The sequence below is a fragment of the Triticum urartu genome, chromosome 7 (genome assembly GCF_003073215.2).
Source record: "Triticum urartu cultivar G1812 chromosome 7, Tu2.1, whole genome shotgun sequence".
Lineage (NCBI taxonomy): Eukaryota > Viridiplantae > Streptophyta > Magnoliopsida > Poales > Poaceae > Triticum > Triticum urartu.
Window position 1 is genome coordinate 316,295,609 of NC_053028.1, and position 19,790 is coordinate 316,315,398.

Consider the following 19,790-nt stretch of genomic DNA (forward strand, 5'->3'; position numbering starts at 1 on the left):
CAAACCCTGCAGCCTCCTTCTCCGTCAGCACAAGTCCCCCCAAGCGCGCAGTTAGTCCCGCCGCCTCCTCGGAGACTTTGCCATCTACGGGCGACTGCGATGGGTTTCTGCTTTGTGCGCCCAGTGGCATCTTCTGTGCTGAGCCCATCGCCGCCGTACGCACGCCTGATCGCGGCGTTGTCGCCCCCGTGGGGGCTGCCGTCGTGCCCGTTGCCGCTCGTGGCGTAGTCGTCGCCTTGGGAGCGCTCGCTGCGTTCTGCGGCGCCGCCGCCCCGTTCCTCATCCTGTCCGCCATGGCACGTCCACAGCAGAGTCAGATCCACGCCGATCTGCGCGTTCGGGGACGCCGTCGCCCCTTCACGCACCACCGGTAGCCTCACCACCACCGCGGAAAACCCTAACCCTAGCTCTCGACAGCGATCGCCTCACAATCGCCTCGATCGCCTCTCCGTGTTTTCCTCATGAGGTGGACCCTCACTCATTCCCGTGTCATCCGCCGGCGCGCGGCGTTGGGATCTGCTCTGCTAGCAGATCAATTACAATGTAAAGGGTGGCAAAATATCAAAGTGCTACATAAGTGGTGGCAAAAAATCAAATACCCCGGCCCTTGAAGCCGCGGCCCCTCCCACGGCGAGTAAAGGCAACGCCGAACGCGAAGGACGGTTGGTTCAGACAGAACCTGGAAGCGGCAGGAGGAGCCATCTCGGCCCCCGCGGAACCTCGATCTGTGCTCTGAGGCTCTGAGCAGTGCGGACGCTGTCCTGGCTGCTGCAGCTGTGACTGTTGGGAGGCAGAGGCCCCTTTTCTTTTGTCTGTCTCGGACTCCTTGAGTCTTCCATTATTATGCCGCTCGTCGGTGTGAAGATGCACAGAGGATCCGATGGATTTTCCTTTTTACTGCCAGTAGTGTTTTTTAGTCTGTTATAAGGAAGTAACACTCCATTTCGTTTGTTCCCCTACAGGTCATGGAATGGGTGATCAGAGAGAGACCCTACAAGCTGAGTGAGCTTGATTACTCCTATCTCCTAGAGTTCACAGCTAAAGTTCATGGCATTTCTGAAGCCGAGAGCCTCTTCCTCCGTATACCTCAAGAATTCCGGAATGAGCTGCTCTACAATAACCTTGTAATGGCTTGTTTGGAGCAGGGCTTGATTAAGCTTTCATATGGTTACATGAGGAAGATGAGGGAACTGTCCCTGCCAATTTCACCGTACGTTTACAATCGCTTGATCATCCTCCATTCTTCTGAGGGGCGTAGGAAGACTATCTCCAAAATCCTCGCTCAGATGAAAGCCAGTAGAGTGACCCCCCACACCTCAACCTACAACATCTTGCTGAAAATACAGGCCAATGATCACAATATTGATGGAGTGGCGAGGGTGTTCAGTGATATGAAAAGAGCAAAGATTGAGCCAAATGAGATCACTTATGGCATTCTAGCAATTTCACATGCTGTAGCAAGGCTATATACTGTTTCCCAGACATACATAGAAGCCATCAAGAATTCTATGACAGGTACTAACTGGTCTACACAGGAAATTCTTCTTATCTTGTATGGGTACCTTGGAAAGGAACATGAGCTAAAGATGACGTGGAACCTCATGCAATGCCTTCCTCATATTCGATCCAAAAGCTTTACACTAGCAATTGAAGCATTTGGAAAGGTTGGCTGTGTTGAGCAGGCAGAAGAGATTTGGCGAGAGATCAAATCAACAAGGAAGCTAAAGCTTACAGAACAGTTCAATTCCATGTTATCAGTTTACTGCAGGCATGGCCTTGTGGATAAAGCAGCGGCCGTGTTCAAAGAAATGAGAGCAAGTGGTTGTCAACCAAATGCTATTACGTATCGTCACTTGGCATTGGGTTGCTTGAAAGCAGGTTTTGTGAAACAAGCTGTGAACACAATGGATATGGGAAAAAAGGAAGTTGTCACAAGGAAGGTGAAAAGTTCAACACCATGGTTGGAGACCACTCATTTATTGCTTGAAAATTTTGCAGAGATTGGTGACTTAGAAAATGCGAAGAAAGTTTTTGCAGAACTGAATGAATCAAAGTACTGTAGAAATTCCTTTGTGTATAATACCCTTCTAAAAGCTTATGTTAAAGCAAAAGTTTATGAGCCAGATTTTGTAAAGACGATGATTTTGAGAGGTGCAATGCCTGACGCCGAGACACATAGCCTTCTGAGACTGATTGAACAGTACAAGACATGATACTGTCCATACAGTAACCACTAACCAACTGCCGGGGCTTTGAAGGATTAGGATGAAAAGGAAACATCAGTGCTAAGTTGAGCCATTTCTTCTGCACACGATGCATTCAATCGTCCTTTGACTGTGGGAGTGGTACATGAACATGTGCACAATCCAATTGATGAATGCACCTTCTTTTGGTATCCAAGCAGGTTGCCCAAAACTTGCATGGTCAAAATATCGAAACTGGTGTTTCCTTTGTGTATGAGTTGCATAAAACAATCAGTTAGGTCAGCGAGTCTTTGATAGAATGTATAGTTTTTTTATTGCCATTTTGATTTTGTTTCTGAAACATTGCAGGAGATCTGCATTTCACTTAAAACTAGACTAGAAGGGTCCAAGGGAAATTACACCAGTCACTGGACAAACACTTCCAAGAAAAATTACAAACTCAGCATTTTACAGTTACGTCGAGACTAGATAGACATGTTACATGTACTGAAGATATTGTACTACCCATAACAGTATTTGTAGCTCTCTATTGCTACGTTGTTCCCAGGTGCTGGTCACAAAATGAGCAATCATGTGCATATCCAGGAGCAGTCTGACATTTTTGCAGAGGTTTGCACATGGACAAGGTTTGAGAAGCTGGTGAATTCCATAAACTCTATTTGACGCTGACCCATCCAACCATCTTGATCTCCAGAACTACCAATGGTGATACTTTTGGACCTCGCGAAATATCTGTGATATACTCTATAGTGTTTCCTGTTGTTCGGTGTAATCAAATGACAATCCTGAAATGTAAATAGCAAATGTTCATCTGTTCAAACAAATTTGGTCATCTTCTGGTTCTTTTATTTTTTCTCAGAGGGAGACTGGTTCTTGATATGCAGGGGCAGACAATGCCCCATGAGATGTTCGACTAAAACTGGACAGCTGGTTGCTTGTTTGGGACAGAGAAGTAGAGTACTGCTGCATGTTCCAAACATTGACAACCTATTTGTGTACTATCCACTTTATACAATGTCAAAACAGCTGGCTGCGGTGGCAAATCCAGAAGAACTCTTCATGTTCTGCAGGAGCTTAAAGGAAAAATATCTTCATTTTTTTTCGCAGTGACTTGTACTAATATACTACAAATTACATTGGACTATCATTTCAGATCATGAGAAAAACAAAAAGATTTATCCAAGATCTGGATGCCAATCTTTCTGGACACTAGATCAAGTCATTAAGACAAGAGGAAACCTTAAAATAGAAAAGAATGGTGCATTTGTTGCTACATTCATCAGTCTTGACGGTACAAAAACTATAGCTGAGGAAATTAACTATCTTCAAATTCAGGCATACACAGTACAGAGATAACAATTAACAATTCACTGAAAAACAAACAGATGCAATATCAGGGAAATTTATCCCCACATACATGCTAATAATTCCTTTTCCATGAAAAAGGTATACGTGAGCAAAGCAATAGCATATACATTCCTACCTTATAATCTTGACTATGTTTTTGGAGCTTGACATGGTACAGACAAAGCATGATCTATATATGTTTTATTGGAGAAAATGGCAGCACCACTTTTACCTACTGCTGCTGCCTCCTCCTTGTTCTTCTTGTGGTTGTGGACTCCGAAGGTCTGGACCTCCTACTTTGGGCTGCCTGTCCCACTATAACAGCCAGGGTGCTAGAAGTCGATGCCTGCTCCATGGATGACGACTGCTGAGTAACTGTGGGTGCAGCATTAACGGAATTAGAAGACGGCAATCGGACCTGATTGCCACTCTCAGGGGCCGCGTTGCTTGCACGCAGCATTATTGGGGAGGGTGAAACAAGACTGTGTCTTTGCTGTCTCCGTACCCTAGCCCTTGACCGGGCTGCGGGAAGTACAGTCACCTCAACCCCGCCTGCAGGTGGAGCTGCCTGGCCTCTCACTATATCCTGGTTTTCTATCAACCGTCTCACCATGCTTGCAATGCCTCTTGGGTCTGGCATTTGCAGCTGCTGCCTCAAGCTCTCACTCCTGTTTGCGCGTGGTCTGGGAGGAACATCATTGCTGGAGGCGTCCCGTTCACCGCCTCCTCTTCCATATATTGGTGTGACATTTACTTCGAGCACCTCTCCCTTGCAGACAGGGCACTCAGAGTGGGCTGAATGTCCATGGAGCCACTGGTACAAGCATGGCCAGCAGAAGAGGTGGCCGCACGGTGTAACCACAGGCTCTTTAGCCGCTTCAAGGCAGATATTGCACTCGAAACTGGAGTTGCACCCACAGTTCCCGTCCTTCTTGACGGCACCCATTCCTGTCATCTTGCCATCACCATCGAGCTTCTGCCGCCTTGATGCATCTAGAGAGCTGTGAGACCGCTGGATGGCTTGCGCCAGTCTTTCTGCTTCTGGGCTGGTCGGCCGCTGGTTGCGGTTCACAATGTGGTGCTGTTCACTCACCTGGATCAACCTCTGCAGGCGGAGCTCAGGCGTCATGTCTTCAATTGCATTCACAGCCCCCATAGATTGCCTCATCACCCTCGTGCTCACCATCTCTGCTCCGGCTGCAGGAGCCACCAGAATAGGGTGAGAAAGCCTTTCCACCCATTCAAGGCGAACCCCTTCCAGCCCAGGAAGAGACAATGGCGCTGGCGGCGGTGGTGATACATTGGCATCATGTGAGGGCGCGTCGCGCACCACAGCCGGTTCACCAGCATCAAGAGCCTCTTCACTGTCCGTACTGAGGCCATCAAGCCAATCAAAGAGCATCGGATCTATCAGCGATAGCTCCGGCGTGGAGAGCGCATTGGACGGCGAGTATACAACGGGCAGTGGCGGCATCTCCTCTGGTGCCGGTAATACTGCAGGCTCATCCGTTCTTGGAGATTCCGGAACCGGAATGGCCGAGTTGGGCGGCGGCGGGCAATCCATAGCTACGCCCAGCCGACCTGGAGGCCGCGGCAATGGAGGGAGGCCCAGGTACAGGTTTAGATCCATCCGCCTCCTGTTCCCGCTTCCCTCCGCGGCCTCCTCCCCCGCCATCAAGGGCGGATCTAAATAGTGAGCCGGGTGTTAGAAGCTGTGAAGGTGAGCGGCGGGAATTGACTAATCGCTTCACGAAAACAGGTCATACCTCGAAACCCAAAGGCTGCGGACGGGGTGCAGATAGCAGGAACGCGGATGTCCAGACGAGACGAGGAAGAACTGCGACGGCGATGGCGGCGAGGCGCGTAAGACGATGGTCAGGACGAACAGAAAAGAAGTTGGGAGAGTCGGGCGAGGGCTTTTGTCCACGGACGGCGAGCAGTTCTTGCGGCGCGAAATTGCTTGCTCCGGGTCCGGGAGCTTGCGGCGATCAGTGGGAGGGCGGATTCCGGCAGGGAGTCGACTGGATTTGGGGAGGAATCGGGCCGGGATTTGGGGCTGCTGGAGTGGATCGAACCGAGAAGAACGACGAACAGGGGGAGGGGAAGGAGAGGTTTTATTTTCGGCTTTTCTCGTCCTCTTCCCTTCTTCTCCCGCTGTCTTCCCTGTTCCCTCAACAAACTCGGTTGGGAGCCATTTTTTATAGCACAATTGCATTTATTTTTGGTGGACAAGATTTGGAAGATTTTAATTGTATGTAAATTATGGATCTCCTCTTCATAAATATCCATGAATTATTTCAAATTTACCCTCAAAACAAACAAAAATCATAATCCCCTCAAAACATTTTAGATCGTCGGTATATGTGTGGCTTGATTAGATTACTTGCACCGGTCGCAAATCATACGCTCCACTCTTTTCCAAATATACAATAGGAAGGCTGCGACCCAACAGGCTCCCGCTCCCCTCCCGCTCCCGCGCCGCGCGCCGCTCCGGCCGCGGCGGCCACCAGCCTCCGTCCCTGCCCGCCCGGGCCGGGGCGCCACCAAATTCGCCATGCGGCCGCCGTCCCCTACTGGATCCTAGTGTTCGACCCGCTCCTCGTGCAGCGCCAGATCGGTGCGGGGAGACCCTGCAACAGCGGCAGATCTGTCTGGATCCAGCGGTCCGATGCAAGCGCTGGTCTCTCCACCGCTCCCTCCGGCGTCAACGTCCCGCCCAGACTCCCCGACGCGTTTCCTGCTGCGTGGCGAGAACTCCAAGGCGGGCGCGACGCACGAGCCAGCGGTCCAAGCAGGGCACCCCTGCCCTGGGAACTGCAGGCTAAAATCCATTGTGGTAGTGCCCTCACCCGCACCGTCCATTTCCTCTTTGGGCGAGGGGGAGGGATGGACGGAGGTCAAATCGGAGCAGCAACAGCATGCACTTAGTAGATCAGCGGGCAACTCCAGGCGTCGCCAGCCGAGGCAGATGGGCAAGCGCTCCACCATTAAGGAGGACGCTGGCCGCGCTACCTTCTTAAGCCAATTCGACGACCGCTATTTCAGATGCCTCAGTAGCGAGCACCGCCACGTCGATTGCCGAGATCCACTCCGCTGCATCATCTGCAAGCTGCAGGGCCACTTCGGTAGGGAGTGCCCACAGAATCCGAGGAATAGGCGTGGGGCGGACGGCGCCACCCGCGGCCCGATGAGGGAGAGGCTGCGTTTCCCTGCGCCGCCGCCACCGGCCGCGCGTCCCGTCGACATGGACCGCCAGGCCCTCCTCACCGACCCCTCCCGCCGCCCAAGGTCGAGCTACAAGGTGGTGGTCGCCACTCCGGCCAAGGAGCACCAAGAGTTTCTGCTCCGGAAGCACGCCGTGCTCCTCACGGCCGCGACGCCTCAGCACGCCGCCAACCCCATGTCGGTCGGTCAAGCCATAGAAGAGCAGATCCACATGCCGCCCCACCTGCTGCGCATCACCAGCCACGACCCAGAGGACTTTCTGGTCCACTTCGAGCTTCCGGCGCACAAGGCGAACGTCGTCCGCTGCGGCGTCATCAAGGCCGACGGCGTCGAGTTCAAGGTCAACGGGTGGCACGAGGACGACCACGAGGTGTCGGACGACTACACCCTCCACGTCCGCGTCGTCATCGAGCGGATGCCCATGCAGCTCTGGTCGCTGGCGGGCGCGGAGGAGGTCCTCGGCGACCTCTGCATCGTTGATCGCCTGGACAGCCGCACCCACGAGCGCAGACACGCCAAGTCCTTCGCCTGCTGGCTGGACGACTGACGTCGCACACATCCCCACCAAGCACGAGACCTGGCGCGCGGCCCGTGGGGCGGGCTGGGTTGAGGCCATGCTGGGGTTCTCGCTGCCGAGCCGCCAGGTGGCTACCCCTCCCGGCATCAGGCGCCGCGAGCTGCTGGTGCACGTCGACATGATCGAGGATTGGACCCCCCGCACGTCGCAGTCCTCCCACTCGTGCCAGAGCGGACTCCCCTCGTCAGAGTCCGGCGACGGCGCCCCCTTCCCAGCGGTGTACCCGGCAACCTGGACCTGGCACGTTGAACATGGACAGGGGCACCGCCAACCACCCACGGTGGCCTCCTCGGGATGCCACGGTCTGCAGCGAGGGGGCGGCCGTAGGGACCATGACGACCATGACAGCGAGCGCAGCGGCCGGCGCTCCTGGGCAGACATGCTGCTGGGTCGCGGCCACTCCAGCCGGGCCCCAGCGGCGGCAAAGGAGCGCACCCGAGAGCTTCGCCAGCGCAGTCGCACCCCCACCAGCCGCCACCATAACAAGGGCTGCCACGGACGGGAGATCGCCATCTGCACCACTCCTCCCCTGCCGCTGCGTAGTGCACCGTCCCCCTCACCACCACCCTCGCCGCCACCAGCAAGAAGGAGCCATGCCAACCACGCCGATGCCGACCCCGTCGCCGAGTTCTTCAAGAGTGGGGACGCTCAGCTCCCTCCCCGCCGCGCATCGAGCTCGGTCAGGAAGAGCTGGAGGAGGCCATTGCGGGCGCCCTCGCCGCCTCGCTCGAGTTCGACGGCAACCACGCGGACGCCAGCGGTGCAGCGGCGTTGACCATCGGTGGGTCCCTCGCATGCATGCAAACCGACTCCGTCCATGCGTACAAGACCACGGCCCCCCAGCGAAAACCACGACCGAGCTGGGGCGGTGACGCACCAGGTGTAGCAGATGCAAATCGGGCAAGGCGGCACCACCACTCGGCTCCTCTTCCACGACGCCCCCACGACCCTCGTCGCTGACGCGCCACCCGCTCACAGGCCGTCCGCTCCGCTCAAGACACGCGCTCCCTCAGCCCCCGTCAGGCACAGCGCCCACCAGGCGACCAACCCCTCCTCCACCCCGGTGGCACAACGGGCCACCCTGTGCCTAGTCCAAGAGCTCGACGTGCTGGATCCAAGGGAGAGGATGACGGTGAAGGCAGCGGAGGTGTAAGTGCATCTAGTGCCACCCCTAGTTGGTTTTGGAGTATTGACGACAAACCTAGTTGAGGGACTAATGTGTTTGTGAGAATTGCAGGATAACACAGGTAGAAGTCCCTCATTGATTCGGTTTTCCTACCAGAGATGACCCCTAAAAATGTATGAAGATATTGAAGTCAAAGGTGGTATATGAAGATATTCACATTGAAGACTATGACAAGAGAAGACACCACATGAAGCCTATGGAGCTCGAAGACTTAGATCTTTCGTAGTTCTCTTTCTTCTGTGTTGAGTCATAGGAACCATCGTACTGTTAAGTGGGGTCCAAGAGAACTAGTCAGAATGACTGAAGTGATGCTTAAACAAAACCTATGTCTTCGAGTGAAGACTTTGAGAGCGAATCTTGTCCAGAGTCGGGCAAGTCAGCTTTGCTTGAAGCCCAAGTAAAGTTGCCGTGTGAGTTTGAAATCTGACCGTTGGAACACGTGTCAGTTCCTTAGTGACCCAGGGTCATTTTGGACAAATCAGGTCGGGTTGCCAAGTGGCTATAAATAGCCCACCCCCTACAACCATAAACGGTTGGCTGCTCAGATTCAGAGTACGACTTTTGTCGTTTGAGAGCAACCCACCTCGAAGCCTTGAGAGAGAATTCCTTGCGAGGATAAAGCCCTAACTACCCAGAGCCAAAGAGAATTAGGCATCACTTAAGTCTTCTTGTCTGTGTGATCTGAAGACTTATTACACTTGAGGTCTGTGCATCCTCCAGCCGGTTAGGCGTCGCGTTCTGAGCATCCAAGAGACATTGTGGATTGCCGGTGAACGAAGTCTGTGAAGGTTTGGGAGTCTACCTTGAAGACTTACCAGAGTGATTGGGCGAGGTCTGTGTGACCTTAGCTCAAGGGGAATACAGTGAGGACTGGGTGTCCTGAGCTGCGTGTTCAGGACTGGGTGTCCGGGACTGTGTGTCCTAAGGTTTAAATACGTAGCCGCCCTAACCAGACGTACAGTTGTCACAGGAACTGGAACTGGTCCAACAAATCATTGTCTTCAGCGAGTCACTGGTTTCATCTTCCCTTCCCTTTACTTACTGTTACTCCTTGTGAAGTCATTGTATGTTCGCACTATCTTTTGTCTTCACTGAGTGACACTGCGTGTTCTGTGTGGCTTCACAATATCTTCCTACCTGATCCTTACTACATTGCTGCTATTAGTCATTGTGCTTTCACTCTATTGAATACTTGACTATGGCTTGCCTAGTGTAGTCTACCTTCTGCTGCAGGGTAATAGGTTTATTTCTATCGTTTGTCTTCATAACTTCCACGTTTTGAAGACTTTCATAAAAATCACCTATTCACCCCCCCTCTAGTCGATATAACGCACTTTCAATTGGTATCAGAGCAAGGTGCTCCCTTGTTCTGTGTGATTCGGTTTAACCACCTGGAGTTTTAGCTATGTCGACTGCAGGGATAATTAAAGTCTCCGCTGCGTGTCCCGTCTTCGATGGAACTGAATATCCCTACTGGAAGAACAATATGCGCATGCATCTTGAATCCATTGACGTCGACCTATGGTATGTCGTCAAGAACGGCGTTCCCAAGGCTGGAGAAGGTGTCACTGCCGCTGATGTCAAGAAGTTCGTTCAACTGGACTCTACTACCAAGAATATCATCTGTGGTCATCTGACCAAAGGACAGTATGGCCGTGTGAGTGCTTTGGAAACATCTAAGCTGGTCTGGGACTGGCTCTCCAAGGTCAATGAAGGCGTCTCAACCCAGAGAGATCAGAGAATCAGTGTCCTTCGCAACCTCTTCAGCCGCTTCAAGCGAAATGACAATGAGAATGTCCAGCTCACATTTGACCGACTCACTGACATCACAAATGAGCTTCAAGCCCTCGGCGCTACTGAGATCACCAAACATGAAGTCGTCAAGACACTACTGAGATCACTTGATAGTTCGTTTGACACCCTAGCCCTGATGATTCAAGAACGTCCTAATTTCAAGACACTCGATCCGTCTGACATACTTGAGAGGCTCAATACACATGAGTTTCAGCTTTCTGAGAAAAGAGATATCTACGGTCCAAACTATGGGCGAACTCGTGCCTTGAAGGCAAAAGCTGTCTCCTCATCTGAAGAAGAATCTGACAGCAGTTCGGATGATCCTGAAGACATTGGAAGGGAACTTGCTATGCTTGTGAAGAAGTTCCAAAAATTCACCAAGAAGAAAGGTTTCAGAAAGTCTTCCCGATCAAGCTCAAGGAATGATGAAGCTTCTGCTCACGACTACAAGAAGAAAACATGTCACAAGTGCAAGAAACCTGGCCACTTCATCTCTGAGTGTCCACAGTGGGACAATGAGAACAAAAAGAAGAAGAAGAGCAAGGAATATGACTCTGACGACAAGAAGAAGAAGAAATACTCAAAGTCTTCTTCCAAGTCTTCCTCAAAGTCTTCATCACACAAGAAGAGCTCATCTGGCAAGGCACGTGCTTTTGTTGGCAAGGAAATGGATTCAGAGGAGGAGTCCGCTTCTGAGGAGGCGGAGGTGGAGTCTGAGGAGGAGTCCGATTCAGGCGTCGCAAGTCTGGCTACATCATACGTTGCCAAGTCCATCTTCAACACTGAAGACAATGACTTCATCACCGACACCGATGCAAATGACAAGGACTACTCTGCTTCTACCTACTGCTTCATGGCACGCGGTGCCAAGGTAAACACACGCACTACTCACTATCAAACATCTAGTGACGATGACTCTGATTGTGGTTCAAAACCCAGCTACAAAACACTTGCTAAAATTGCAACTGAACAACAGAGAGCTATGGAACATATTCAAAAACTGTTAGACAGAAGCGATGATCTGTTAGGTGCTGAAATGACTCGATCTAAATCCTTAATTGAAGACATAAAAAATCTTCACGTTAAGTATGAAACTCTCTCAACAACTCATGAAAAGCTTTCCTATGATTATCTTCAAAGGAAGCAAGATCTTGAGAAATTGAGAGTGGCTCATGAAGATCTTCAAAAGGAAAACGAGTCACTTCGCGCCAAACAGATCAGTTCCGCTCAGGAAGGATTTGAACCACCATGTCTTAAATGCATTGAGCGTGATAATGCTACTTCTGTTGCTGAATGTTCTACTGCTACTACTGTTGCAATATCTTCAACTGTTGATGTGGTAACTAACCCCTCTGCTGAGGATACCACTACTATTGCTGATGAGAATGCTAGGTTGAAGACATTGCTTGAAACAGGGATGTACAAAAGTCTTAAAGGGCATCAGACACTATGTGATGTCCTCAAAAAGCAGATTCTGAACCGAAACTCGAGGAAAGATGGTGTTGGGTTCGTAAGGAAAATGAATGCTGATGGCTCTTACTGGAAACCTGAGCAGTACCCCAAAACCACGTGGGTTGCTGCAAGGAACCTTCAGCAGATCCATCCAATCTATCTGGCTTCACTTGTGCTAACCCCATTATCATTGATGAATCCCTTGATGCAAACTATAAACTGTTTAAGAATCAGAATGGTGAAGTGTTTGCCAGGTACATTGGTACTAACTGCAGGAATGGACCACCTATGAAGAAGATCTGGGTTCCGAAAAGGTGTCTGGAGAATCTTCCTGTGAATGTCATCATGACACCTCACGTGAAGAAGACAAACCTTAGACCAAAGGCTTCATACGGTCCAAAGGCTTCATACAGACAGAGGACTCACCTGAGTCGCACTAACGCAAATGTTTTGCAGGGAAACCATACTCAGGCATATGAATATGAGAGCGGTTCATCAAACCGCCATGTTCATAAGACCAAGAACTATTCTGCTTATTCTTATGAGTACTATTGTCCGCCTGCAAGACTGTTTGCTAGGGCTCCAAAGCCAAAGTTCTCAAATGTTGCACTTAGACTTATTGCTTCTAAGCCACCCTTGAAGATGTGGGTGGCTAAGGAAGCTTAACTCTCTTTTGCAGGGAAAGGTCTCCAGCAGAAAACCAAAATCGTTTGACGCTATTGCTGGGGACCTTAAACATCTTGTAGGGCGCAAGATCAAATGCCCGAATGGTCTTACTATGTACTTCGTTCCTGAATCGCTTGCTACTCTCCCTATTAGTCTTAATCTGGATCTAAGCTTTCATAACCCACTGGTTCGTCAAATGTTTTTGCTTCACAATGCTCTTCGTGAAGCCTATCCCCCTAACTGCACTGTAGGGTATGACACCAGCGTCTTCAGAATGGATTATTGATAGTGGGTGTACAAATCACATGACTGGCAAAAGAAGCCTTCTTATGGACTCAACCTTACATCCATCCGACAAGAGCCACATCACATTTGCTGACACTGGTAAAAGTAAGGTATTGGGTCTAGGTAGAGTTGCAATCTCAAGGGATCAACACATGGATAAAGTCATGCTTGTTGAATCCCTTGGCTTCAACTTAATGTCTGTCTCAATGCTTTGCGATTTAAACATGATCGTAATATTTGGAAAATATCGTTGCCTTGTTCTAATGGAATCTGACAAGTCTCTAGTATTTGAAGGGTATCGAAAAGATGATTTGTACGTGGTAGATTTCTCAGCAGGACCACAACTTGCCTTATGTCTTCTAGCAAAAGCTTCAGAATGCTGTCTCTGACATCGGAGGCTTGGGCATGCTGGCATGAGGAACCTCCACACCCTGGCAAAGAAGAAGCATGTCATAGGCATCGAGGGCGTCAAGTTCAAGAAAGATCACTTATGCGGTGCCTGTGAGGCAGGAAAGATGACGAGGGCCAAACATCCCTCGAAGACAATCATGACCACTACTCGACCCTTCCAACTGCTTCACATGGATCTTTTCGGTCCCACTCATTACTCAACTCTTACTAGTACTGCTTGTCTCTATGGCTTTGTCATTGTTGATGATTATTCTAGATATACTTGGGTGCACATAATCCTTTACAAGACTGAAGTGCAGGATGTCTTCAGACGCTTCGCCAATCGAGCAATGAACAACTATGGCGCCAAGATAAAGCATATCAGAAGTGACAAAGGCACTGAATTCAAGAACACTGGCCTTGATACATATCTTGATACCTTGGGCATCACACATGAATTCTCAGCCCCGTACACGCCACAGCAGAATGGGGTCGCGAACGCAAGAACAGAACACTCATTGAGATGGCCAGAACGATGCTAGATGAATACAAGACTCCAAGAAAATTCTGGCCTGAAGCCATTGATACTGCATGCCATACAATCAATCGTGTTTATCTTCACAAGCTTCTGAACAAGACATCTTATGAGCTCCTTACTGGCAAGAAGCCAAATGTCAGTTACTTCAGAGTATTTGGCGCCAGGTGCTGGATCAAGGACCCACATCACACCTCAAAGTTTGCACCAAAAGCACATGAGGGTTTTATGCTTGGATATGGAAAGGATTCACACTCCTACAGATTCTTCAATCTCTTTCATTACAAAGTTGTTGAAACAGTGGATGTGCGGTTCGATGAGACCAACGGTTCACAAAGAGAGCAACCGCCAAATGTGCTAGATGAAGTTCCATCCAGTGAATCAATCAAGCTAATGGGAACTGGAGAAATTATACCTTCTGAAGCTCATCCTGAAGAAGAACTTATCATCTCAGCACTTGATCAACATGAAGACAATGCTCAGCCTGAAGACATTCCTTCTAACAACGACAATGATCAGCAAGAGCAAAATCTTCGCCCTGTACATGCTCGCGTTGCCAATGAAGTGCAGATTGAAAGAATAATTGATAGCATCAATGCACCCGGTCCACTCACTCGTTCAAGGGCAACTCAGATAGCAAATTTCTGTGGGCACTTCGCATTCATCTCAATAATAGAACCCAAGAAAGTTGAAGAAGTCTTCATGGAACCTGAATGGATTCAAGCTATGCAAGACGAGCTTCAACAGTTTGAGCTGAATAATGTATGGGAACTAGTCAAGCGTCCCGATCCTCGGAAGCACAACATAATAGGCACCAAATGGATATACCGCAACAAGCAAGATGAACATGGTCAAGTTGTCAGAAACAAAGCTCGTCTCGTTGCTCAAGGATATACTCAAGTGGAAGGCATTGACTTCGATGAAACATTTGCTCCTGTGGCTAGACTTGAAGCCATACGCATACTGCTGGCCTATGCAAATCATCACAACATAATTCTTTATCAAATGGATGTGAAGAGCGCCTTCCTCAATGGCAAGATTGAAGAAGAAGTGTATGTTGCACAACCTCCTGGCTTTGAAGATCCAAAACATCCTGACATGGTATACAAGCTCAACAAGGCACTGTATGGCCTCAAACAAGCCCCTCGGGCCTGGTATGACACACTCAAATACTTCCTGAAGAGCAAAGGCTTCATACCTGGTTCTCTCGACCCCACTCTTTTCACGAAGACATATGATGGTGAACTGTTTGTGTGCCAAATATATGTGGATGACATTATCTTCGGCTGCACCAATCAGAAGTACAGTGAAGAGTTTGGATATATGATGCAAGAGCAATATCAAATGTCTATGATGGGAGAGATGAAGTTCTTTCTCGGTCTTCAAATACGACAGCAACGCAATGACATCTTCATATCTCAAGAGAAGTATCTCAAAGATTGGCTGAAGAAGTTCGGTATGCAAGACTGCAAAGGCTTCATGACGCCAATGCAGCCAAGCATCATCTGGGTCCTGACGACAATGGTAAAGAGTTCGATCAAAAGGTATACCGCTCCATGATTGGTTCTTTACTTTATCTATGTGCATCTAGGCCAGATATTATGCTTAGTGTTTGCATGTGTGCTCGATTTCAAGCGGCACCAAAGGAGTCGCATCACTTAGTTGTGAAGCGAATTCTTCGATATTTGGCTCACACCCCAACTCTGGGATTATGGTATCCAAAGGGCTCAGAGTTTGATCTGGTTGGATTCTCGGATGCTGATTATGCTGGTGACAAAGTTGATCGCAAGTCTACATCAGGCAGATGTCACTTTCTGGGACGATCACTTGTATGTTGGTCTTCAAAGAAGCAGAACTGTGTATCTCTCTCCACTGCTGAATCTGAATACATTGCTGCTGGATCTTGCTGCGCTCAGCTTCTGTGGATGAAGCAAACGCTCAAAGACTATGGCGTTCATCTAAAGCAAGTGCCACTCTACTGCGACAACGAAAGTGCCATCAAGATTGCGAACAACCCAGTTTAGCACTCGAAGACAAAGCACATTGAAATTCGTCATCACTTTCTCAGAGATCATGTTGTGAAGGAAGATATTGATATCATACACGTCAACACTAAAGAGCAATTGGCAGATATCTTCACCAAGCCCTTGGATGAGAAGAGATTTTGCAAGTTACGGTGTGAGCTAAATATCCTGGAATCCTCAAATGTCCTGTGATCAGGCACACATCCTAACCCTTATGCATATTGATGACTTAGATGTGCAACACATGAAGTAAAGTATATCTTCAATCAATGAAGACATACATTCTAAGTGTGAATACATTAATGTGGAATTTGACTTCGGAGCGCCACGATAATTGTGCGCCGTGTCTGGGTCTAATACTTCCTATACGGTGGGTAACGCCACCACCAAATGTTCTATTTTGAAGTGTTTCACTCATGGCGTTACCTTGCTATGTCTTCACATTTGGTTTGGCTTCAATGTCAACATGTCTTCATGATTATCTTCACTATGTTGATTATATATATATATACTAGTGTTCTGTCCTCTACAACATTCACTTATAGCTATGTTTTCTTGTTGAATCTTTTGAACTAAGTGAATGTGATCGGACCCTAACCTCTCTATGCTATCTATCTCAAACTCTATCTCTCCAAATCATATGCATTCTATTGAAACTGTCGAATGTCTTCTCTGCGTCCTTGTCAGCAGAAGATACAAAGACAAACCTTAAGTCCACTTTCAATGCTCATTCCTCCACATGAAACCCGGAGAAGTAGGAAAGACCACCCGACAATCCAGGCGTGCGTGGGACGTGGAACAAACCCCAAAATTCTGCATAATGGCCACGTGTTCCTCAGATGCCTCTGCCACACATCGGCCAAGAGCTCACAACTGCCGCCATTCTGTGCAATGATGCCATTGATCTGTCAAGTGATGAAGATCTTGCAGATGACGCTCTTGAGCAACTCATCAAGAGAAAAGAAGAAGCAAAAATCTTCATTTCATTGACGAGTGGTTTGACACGCCAAACATCAGCTTCGAAGATCTGCAACTACCCATTGGCCTCAGTGTCGCCTTCCATGGCGCCATTGCTTCAGAGTTAGCTATCGCCCAGCGCATTGTTGAATTGAAGAAAAAGATTGACTATGAAAAGGCTCAGTTTAAGAAGCATATGGCCAAGCTCAGCGTGCAATAGGTGAAGAACTTCAAGATTATGCTGCACGAGCTCAAGGAAGCCTTTCTCAAGAAACGTGCAGAAGCTCAAGGTTCTCGTGAGCGCATGAAGGTTCTGGCTGACAAATGTGTGCAGACCTACAATGAGGCTGAGAAGCGCAAGGCCCTTGGGCGTCCTGGCATCGACCCCAGGATGGCAACAAAGAAGATGAAGAAGCCCGCTACGGCTGAACCTGACGCACCAAGGCAGGAAGCAGATCCCATTGTCTTCCCAACTAGAATGACTGGCTCGAAGCCAAAAAGCCAGTCAACCGCTTCAGAGCTCAAGAAGACGAGGACTGCTGAGGCTGAAGCCAGGAAGAGGAAACATCCTGAAGCCTCTCCTATTGCCCCCTCCAAGAAGAAGAGGAAGACCAAGAAAGATCGGGCTGCTCCCACAGAGCCTTTGATAGTTGAACCCATTTCCATGGTTCGTCCTGACGCTGAACGCCAACTGACAATCCATGAGCCTGCTTTCACAGAGGCTCATGAAGCTGAAGACTTTCCAGCAGCTGATCCCATCGCTGCTGAAGACATTGGTCAACATGACCATGTAGAAGATGGTGCAGTCCTTCCTTAGCTCGAGAACAGCGAACTCATCAGCATTGGTCGTCCTCTGACGCCAATCGCTCAGGATGCTTCATGGGCTGACCGCCCACAAGAGGAAGAAGACTTTGAGGCCTAGCCAACTCCAACTACACAGGCGTCGCCTGCGTTGCGCAGGCTTCGCAAAGGACCTAGGCCTCCAGTCTCTGCGTATGAAGCTGAAACTGCTGAAGACATTCCGGCTGCATCAGCCGATGAAGAAGAAGTCCCACAAGCTGCTACTCCCCTGTCTCACCAAGAAGCGGTTATCGAGGAGAACGTGATTGTGACCGACCCTCCAGCTCGTCAAGTGGAGGTTGAAAATCTTGAGGCTGCCACCACCACCACCAATGAGCCACTGACACTGTCATGGCTGAAGCTAATGTGGAGCCCTCCCCAACGGAAGAAGAAGTCAGTGAAGCCACTGATCCCGCCACTTCTGTTCCTGAGTCTGCTGCCGGTCCCCAGTTTGACTATCATGTTGAGCACAGGCCTCAGGTACAGAAGCCAATCCCAAGATTGCCAAGGTTCCCAGGTCCTGCATCAGCACCTGGCTCCTTCAATATCAATGGCTTCAGAGCAGACAACACATTCTTCAATAGCTCCAGGAACCCCTACTCTAGGGAAACAATATCATCTGATCGGTTCTGGAGTTATCCGCAGCGAAGCTATTACTCATGCGTTCTTTACAACCAAGGTCGCATCTTCCCACACAAGCGCCTTGACATTGAAGCAATAGCTGGTCTGCCCTATTTGGAAGAAGCTCTGGATTGCTTCAAAGAAGTTGGATTGCTGCCGTTCGTTACTGACCAAGAGCATTGGAATGAAGAGTTGCTGCTCCAATTCTATGCCACACTTCACATCCGCGGGTATAGCAGAGATCCGAAGACTTGGGTCCTGGAGTGGATGACAGGAAACGTTCATCACGAAGCCAAAGCCTTTGACATCATTGAGCTCACTGGTTTGCCCACTCCTGGCGATCTCTACGAGCATGGCTGTCAGCTTCATAGTGAAGCTATTGAGAGCATCTTTCAGAAGACTGAACCTAATATGAGTCAGATGCTTAGTATGATGAAGCCATTGCCCCAAGATGCTGCTTATCCCACGGAGTTCTTCGTTGAAGACCTTGAGTATCTGCCAAGAACCATTTATCACATCATAAGGCGAACTCTCTGGCCAATCAAAGGACATTCTCCCCATGCCAAGCTGGAAGGTGCAATGAAGACTTTTGTCTTCTACATTCTTCATGGAAAATGCTTCAACACACATGATTTCTTCATTCGCCAACTTGCTGCATCTGGCTCTGATCTGTTTGGTTTGAAGTTCTATGCCCCTTGGGTGATGCGGCTGATCAAACTTCACTCCGCTATCTCATATCAGCCCTCGGCCCGCAACCATCGGATCTTTTTGCCTGATGTGGATATGTCTATTGAAGCCATCTATCCCGAGCCTGCCAAGGAATCTCTCAGTCTTCAGAATGTAGAGCATCAAAGTTTCACTCAGAACGTTGAAGGCGTTGAAGCCGTAACTCGTGTGTATCCTTTGGGTGGCACTACACGGGCACCGCATCTTGCTCTCACTTAAGCCACTGACAGTACAACTGCTCCACGACCCAAGAAGCGCACTCGTGTTCTCAACGACCGAGAGCTTCTTGTGGCTCTTCATCAGAAACAGGATAGGCATCATGACTGGCTGAAGCGTCAGATGCAAAGCCTCTTGGTGGATGTTAATCGCATTCGCAATCTTGCCACCAAGAATGCTTTTGTTGCCCATGAAACCTCTCGCCGCACATGGAAAGGGCTAACGCTGATGTGTTCTGAAGATGATCTTCAAGAGGATGGATTCACTGAGCGATTCAAGTTTGACTCCACACCTCCTCGAAGGGCAGTGCTGCGACGAACTCCATCCCTTGAAGACTCTGAGTTCTCTTCCTCTGCTGCAACTGTGAATGCTAGAGTGATCGAGGATGAAGACGATGCTACTTCACCACCACCTCCTTCAGCACACTTCGACTCTGCTCCAAGCTCTTCAGCACCGCCAAACACCACCAACGACCATGCTGCTTCACCTACTCCTCATGGGAACGAGTAGATGCTCTATGTCTTCAAACCTTTTTGGTCCTTACTGACAAAAGGGGGAGAAGAATATGAGGTTGATAGTCTTCAAGCGGGTCCATATAGTAAATCAAACACTTAAACTCGATGGTCGTTTGCTACTTATCTGCCACCTTGTGTTGCGATGATAAATTCCGCATGTGTGACGATAAATTCCGCACTTAGATCATTCTGCAGACGTCCATTTTCCATTATGCATGTCATTATCTTCA

At 49.3% G+C, this 19,790-nt stretch overlaps 2 protein-coding genes across 3 annotated transcripts; one reads left to right on the top strand and one right to left on the bottom strand.

The window, feature by feature from the left end:
- Nucleotides 1-868: 868 nt before the first annotated feature.
- Nucleotides 869-2,607, top strand: LOC125518799 (pentatricopeptide repeat-containing protein At1g07590, mitochondrial-like). Its single transcript, XM_048683668.1, has one exon. The coding sequence runs from the start codon at nucleotides 966-968 to the stop codon at nucleotides 2,211-2,213; it is 1,248 nt and encodes a 415-aa protein (XP_048539625.1). The 5' UTR covers nucleotides 869-965; the 3' UTR covers nucleotides 2,214-2,607.
- A 900-nt stretch (nucleotides 2,608-3,507) lies between these two features.
- LOC125518798 lies at nucleotides 3,508-5,738 on the bottom strand. 2 transcript variants are annotated; one of them, XM_048683667.1, is made up of 3 exons: nucleotides 5,318-5,738; nucleotides 3,970-5,237; nucleotides 3,508-3,897 (listed from the first exon to the last, which is right to left on the bottom strand). In XM_048683667.1, exons 2-3 carry the CDS (start codon nucleotides 5,224-5,226, stop codon nucleotides 3,784-3,786), a joined length of 1,371 nt encoding a protein of 456 aa, XP_048539624.1. In that variant the 5' UTR covers nucleotides 5,227-5,237; nucleotides 5,318-5,738; the 3' UTR covers nucleotides 3,508-3,783. The 2 variants fall into 2 exon arrangements, with proteins under 2 accessions (XP_048539624.1, XP_048539623.1); XM_048683666.1 differs by having other exon boundaries at nucleotides 3,508-5,237; nucleotides 5,318-5,737.
- Between the last annotated feature and the right edge of the window lie 14,052 nt (nucleotides 5,739-19,790).

Bases quoted from the DNA above. Each gene is read 5' to 3' on its own strand.
- LOC125518798 (XM_048683666.1), bottom strand. From the start codon at position 5,226: ATGGCGGGGGAGGAGGCCGCGGAGGGAAGCGGGAACAGGAGGCGGATG.
- LOC125518799 (XM_048683668.1), top strand. From the start codon at position 966: ATGGAATGGGTGATCAGAGAGAGACCCTACAAGCTGAGTGAGCTTGAT.